The following is a 6000-nucleotide window of genomic DNA, read 5'->3' as shown; positions in this document are numbered from 1 at the left end:
ATGTCACTTTCTGTAACTCTAGTCCCTCACCTCTCTGAGGAGGAAGGCGTATTGCATCATCTGACTACTTTTGAAAAGTTCAGGAAGAAATTGCACAGAATTCCTGTGTTAGCATTGGGTGGAGGATCAGACACTGTTTGGCAACTCCATTGCCAATACCCACTTCTGGGTCACCATTATAGGGCAGAGAGCAGTGCTTGCAGTCACAATGGAGCAGGGCCCCTGAAGACCAGCATTATTTGTGGCTTCAAGGGATCAGAGGCTCTTCCTGGGTAAGGACAAGAGCACAGACCAGGAGAGCAGTGAGCACAGGTCTCACTGGATCACACCACCTTAGAAGTACCCAAAACTTTCAAACACCCAGAACTAGCTGTGTAAACAGCAGTGAGAAAAAGCCTTAAGCTTGGAAATATCTCCCTTCCATCTCTACCCCAGCAACAAAGCCAAACTTTAACAAAAAGTTTTAAGTAAAGAAACAGACTGGAAAATGAGCAAACAATTAAAAAAAAGAAAGGAGGGAAAGGGGATAATAGGAAGGAGGGTTAAAAAAAAAAGAGTCCTACTAAATTCCTTTTATGACATAAATATGATTTTGATATCTAAACCAGGGAAAGCAAAAACAGAGAAAGAAAATTATACATTGATTTACCTAATGAATATTGATGCAAACATTTTAAATAAAATATTAGCAAGGAGATTATAGTAATATATCACAAAGATCATACAGATCATGACCAGGTGAGAGGTTTACCAGGAATGCATAACTCATTCAATATTAGGAAAACTGTAAGCATAAATGACCATATGAATAACAAAGAATAACAAACATCATATGATTATCTCAACAGATGTAGAAAAGGCTTATGACAAAATATTATTATTGTCAAATGTCAAATTGTCAAATGTCAAAAACCCATTCTTATTAAAAACACTAGAGAGCATAGGAATAAAAGGAGCTTTCCTTAAAATGGTAAGTAGCATCTATATAAAGCCATCAGCAAGCATTATCTGCCATGAAGATAAACTAGAAGTCTTCCCAGTAAGATCAGGGGTGAAGCAAGGATGTCCATTATCACCACTATTATTCAATACTGTGCCAGAAATGATAGCTATAGCAATAAGAAAAAAAAAGAAATTGAAGGAATAAAAACAGGTAATGAGGAAACAAAATTATCTATTTTGTGGGTAATATGATGGTATACTTAGAGAACCCTAGAGAATCAACTAAAAACTAGTTGAAACAATTAACAACTTCAGCAAAGTTGCAGGAAATAAAATAAACCCACATAAATCATCAGCATTCTAATACACATTTTCAACAAAACCCAGCAGGAAGAGAGAGAAAGAGTAATTTCAGTTAAAATAACTGCAGACATTATGAAATACTTGCCAAGACACAATTACAAAACACTTTCCACATAAATAAAGACAGACCTAAAGGACTGGAGAAATGTTAATTGTTCATGGGTAGGCCGTACTAATATGATAAAAATGACAATTCCACCAAAATTAATTTACTTATTTAGTGCCATACCATTCAAACTACCAAAGAAGTATTTTAAGAGCTAGAAAAAACAATTCATCTGGAAGAACAAAAGATCATGAATATCAAGGGAGTCAATGAAAAAAATGGGAAGTAAGACGGCCTAGCAGTTCCAGATTTTAAACTCTATTACTAAGCAGTATTTATCAAAACAATCTGGTACTGCTTAATACAGTAGTGTATCAATGGAATAGATTAGATGTATAATACACAGTAGTAAGGGGCAGCTAGATGGTACAGTGGATAGAGTGCTAGGCCTGGAGTCAGGAAGACTCATCTTACTGAGTTCAAATCTGGCCTCAACCACTTACTTGCTATGGAACCCTGGGCAAGTCACTTAATACTTTTGCCTCAGTTTCCTCATCTGTAAAATGAGCTAGAGATGGAAATGGCAAACCACTCCAGTATCTTTGACAAGAAAACCCCAAATGGTATCATGAAGAGTTGGACATGAGTGAAATAACTGAATAACAAAAAAACAAACAGTAGTAAATGATCATAGTAATCTAGTATTTGATTATCTAAAGATCCAAGTTTTGAGGCAATAATTCACAAAAACTTCTGGGAAAATTAGAAAACAGTCTGGCAGAAATTAGCCATAGACCAACATGTCACACCGTATACTAAAATAAGGTTAAAATCAGTACATGATTTAGACATTTAGGTGATCTCATACGTAAATTAGAGGAGCATTGAAAATTTTACTTATCACATCCCTGGATAAGGGAAGAGTTTATGGCCAAACAAGAGATAGACAGGATCATGCAAAGTAAACTGGATAATTTTGATTACATGAAATTAAAAAGCTTTTGCACAAGGAAAATGAATACAGACAAAATTAGAAGCAAATAAAGAAACTAGGAAAAAAGTTTTACAGCAAATTTCTCTTCTAAAGACTTCATTTCTCACATATATAGGGAACTGAGCCAAATTTATAAAAATCTAAGAGTCATTTTCCAATTGATAAATTGTCAAAGGCTAAGAATAGGCAATTTTTAGAAAAAGAAATCAAAGCTATTAATAGTTAAATGAAGAAATGCTCTAAATCACTACTTATTAGAGATATGCAAATTAAAGCAACTCTGAGGTACTACCTCACCTCTATCATATTGACTAACATGGCAGAAAAGGAAAATAATAAATGCTGGGGGGTGTGGAAAAATAGGTATATTATTGCACTGTTGTGGAGTTGTGAACTGTTCTAACCATTCTGAAGAATGTTTTGGAACTATGCCCAAAGGGCTATCAAACTGTATATACTCTTTTACCCAATAATACCACTACTAAGTCTGCATCCCAAAGAGGTCAAAGAAAAAGAAAAAGGAACTTTATGTATAAAATATTTATAACAGTTCTTTTTGTGGTGGCAAAGAGTTGGAAATTGAGAACATGCCCATCAACTGGGGAATGGCTGAACAAGTTGTGATATATGATTGAGATGAAATGCTATTTTGCTTTAAGAAATAATGATTGGGGGAAGCTAGGTGGTGCAGTGGATAGAGCACCGGCCCTGGATTCAGGAAGACCTGAGTTCAAATCTAGCCTCAGACTTACTAGCTGTGTGACCCTAGGCAAGTCATTTAACCCCACTGCCTAATCAAAAAGCAAAAAAAAAAAAAAAAATGATCAGAATGGTTTCAGAAAAATCCAGGAAATATTATATGAACTGAAGTAAAGTGAAGTGAGCAGAACCGGAGAACATTTTACACAGTAACAGCAATACTGTAACAATGAACAACTGTGAAAGACTTAGGTATTCTGATAAATACAATAATCCAAGAGAATCCCAAAGAACCCATGATAAACAATACTATCCACTTCCAGAAGAGAACTCATGAACTCTGAGTTCAGACTGAAACACACTTTCAAAATTTTCTTTATGTTTCTTGCTTTTATTTTATTTTTTTGCAACATGGATAACACGAAAATGTTTTGCATGACTTCGTGATGTATAATTAATAATTAATATAATTAATGCTTTTCTTCTCAATGGGTACAAGAGGGGCAGGAGGAAGGGAGAGAATCTGCAGCTCAAACTAAAAAAAGAACGTTAAAAGAAAACTTTTCTTAAAAAAAGATCTGAGCTATTCTTTTTTGTCCTGTCATATTCTTCTGGGAGACTCACAATCTTTAGGCTGTTTTTATACTCCATTGTCTTCGATATTTACATGTTTTGTTTGTTTTGCAATCATATTTTCTTTCAATATTCTTCTTTTGCTTCTCTTTTAGGTTTTCTCTCACTTCTGTGCATTGGCATTCTCAAACTATTTTTCTCTCTTTTGTTTCCTTGGTGAGGCTTACCATTACAGATTCAAGTTTTTTTTTTTATTCTGCTCATTTTTTTTTTTGATAGACAGGATATAAATTCTGCTCTTCTAATTCTCATTTCTCTTTTAAATCACTTAGGAACAGCATGTTATGGCTCCATGTTCTCCTCAAATTTCACAGGGTCCTCTGTCTCATCAAATGTTAAGATATTTGGGAATTTCCTTCTCTGGAAGCCATTAATATGGGCAATTCAGTTCAACAAACATTAATTAAATAAGCAGCATGTGAAAATAATAGGGTAGGCAGTACACAAACTTCTTTCTAAAATTCTTTAAAGAAGTATGGTGAAGGACATACAAGACCTGAGATGTCTCTTCTTAGCCTCATATAACACTGCCTATTTTATAACACTGACTGCTTATCCAGAGTGTTTGTTGAAATGGAGGAAGACTTAAGCAGATAAAAAGAAAAAAGGCTCTACCTCAAATCAAAGAAAAAAAACCAGCAATGAAAGAAAGAGGGAAATTAGCAAGTAATAGAGACTTACTTTGTCAGGTTCCAATAATGAATGGCAGATAATATCTTCACAGATGTTAGCTGATGGTGCCAGGCAATGTAGCTTGTAGAAGAGTTCCACACAAGCAATGTGATGTTCCTGTGTGTCTTTGTTCAGCTGATTCCAGAGTACCTGTGCCACTCTCTGGGACAAAAGAGTAATTATTGAAATCTTTCAAACAAAAAGATTTAAAGAGAAAAATGTTAGCTTTTTCCCAAGTTTTCATGAACAAGAACATACCCATATAATATTGAGAGAGAAACACTATGATAAGCAGGTGCTAACATTATAATTTTTAAGCATGAAGTTGAAGATTTCTGGGTATCTATAATCACAGTAACTCATATTTGAACCTCTATGCTTCCCCATGGAAGACAGTTAGTTTTGTTTCATTCTGTGGCCATAAATTGCACTCTAGTATAAAGTTTAGGCCCTGGGTTGAAATTAGATATTTGTGTGTGTGCATTTACAAAAATCAGCACAGATATGTCACTATTATCTGCAAAGTAAATCTCAACATGCATGCCCTCCCGACACTGGAGGTAAACAACATCATTTTCACATGAGGACATTTTTAATGTTTTTAAAAGTCAAAGATGGCCTTAAGAGCCATGCAATATAAACATGAATGAAACAAAACCCAAGCTGTGAATAATAAGATAAAACAATGCAGAATTTCTGCTAAAATAAAGCAAAATTAGAGAATAATTTTTAAATAAATGTTTAGATGCTTTCCCCTAAAGTGGTTTTTGCTTGTGATATATTTTTAAAAAAAATAAAAAAGCCCACTACATTTTAATTTTTTAAATGAGGCACTAAACTATTTACAAAAAGAAAAAATTGTAACAACTGTTCATGTTATCTGGAAGTTGACTAGTGAAATTCGATCAGTAAGGAAAATGCAGGCAGCACACATCTCTCTTGATTCCTGTATTTTTTTCCCCATTGTTCTTGTAGTGACTATAGTTAAGCAATTCCAAGTCATTCTTCCCATTCCACGTGAGCTCCTCAAATGAAAAGCAGGCTGCTTGCAGCTACTCGCTATCTGGGGCTCTTGTCATGTCTACTGAATGACAGCACACACAGCAAAGTCAGAGGTGGAGATGATCTTGCAGGTGGGCCACGGCATCGACTTGGACAGGTTATGGGGCTGAGATGTTAGGAATACTAGATCAACCAACGCCCAGAGGCAAATATGGAGTGGGTAGTACTACTTGGACCGGCAGCTGCCAAGAAACCTCAGCTGCTAGGATCATCAGGCTGGGAGACTGATTCAAACATCAGTACTTTTCTCTAATGGTTTGCAGAGCAAATCCCAATGAGTCCCAAACACATAACCCCTTCCCTTATTACACAATTAATTAATCAACAAGAATTTATTAAGCGTTCATTATGTGCTAGGTATTATGTTAATAGGAGAGACAGCATATGTAAATAAGAATAGAAAAGATAACTACAGAGGATAGGGAAGGTAACGTGAGAACAAATGGCCAGTAGCTGCTTAGCACAGAGCTTAACAAGCACTACTTAGTATACACTTAGTACATACTTCTGGATTTGACTGGGGCGGGGGTGGGGAGGGAAGAGAGAGAGGAAAAGCTTCGGGAGAAAGGTGACATTTCCACTGAGTCTT

At 35.5% G+C, this 6000-nt stretch overlaps 1 protein-coding gene across 3 annotated transcripts in view; it reads right to left on the bottom strand.

The window, feature by feature from the left end:
* The window catches only part of DOP1B (DOP1 leucine zipper like protein B), a 148177-nt gene that overhangs the window by 59198 nt on the left and 82979 nt on the right, over nt 1–6000 (bottom strand). For all 3 annotated transcript variants that reach the window (XM_027875480.1, XM_027875482.1, XM_027875481.1), the window contains exon 16: nt 4359–4511. In XM_027875480.1, the coding sequence (XP_027731281.1) occupies nt 4359–4511 (153 nt within the window). The remainder of the gene's footprint in view (nt 1–4358; nt 4512–6000) is intronic.

This window comes from Vombatus ursinus, unplaced genomic scaffold, assembly GCF_900497805.2.
Source record: "Vombatus ursinus unplaced genomic scaffold, bare-nosed wombat genome assembly UNPS02014809.1, whole genome shotgun sequence".
Classification (NCBI taxonomy): domain Eukaryota; kingdom Metazoa; phylum Chordata; class Mammalia; order Diprotodontia; family Vombatidae; genus Vombatus; species Vombatus ursinus.
This window is presented reverse-complemented; position numbering and strand designations above follow the sequence as displayed.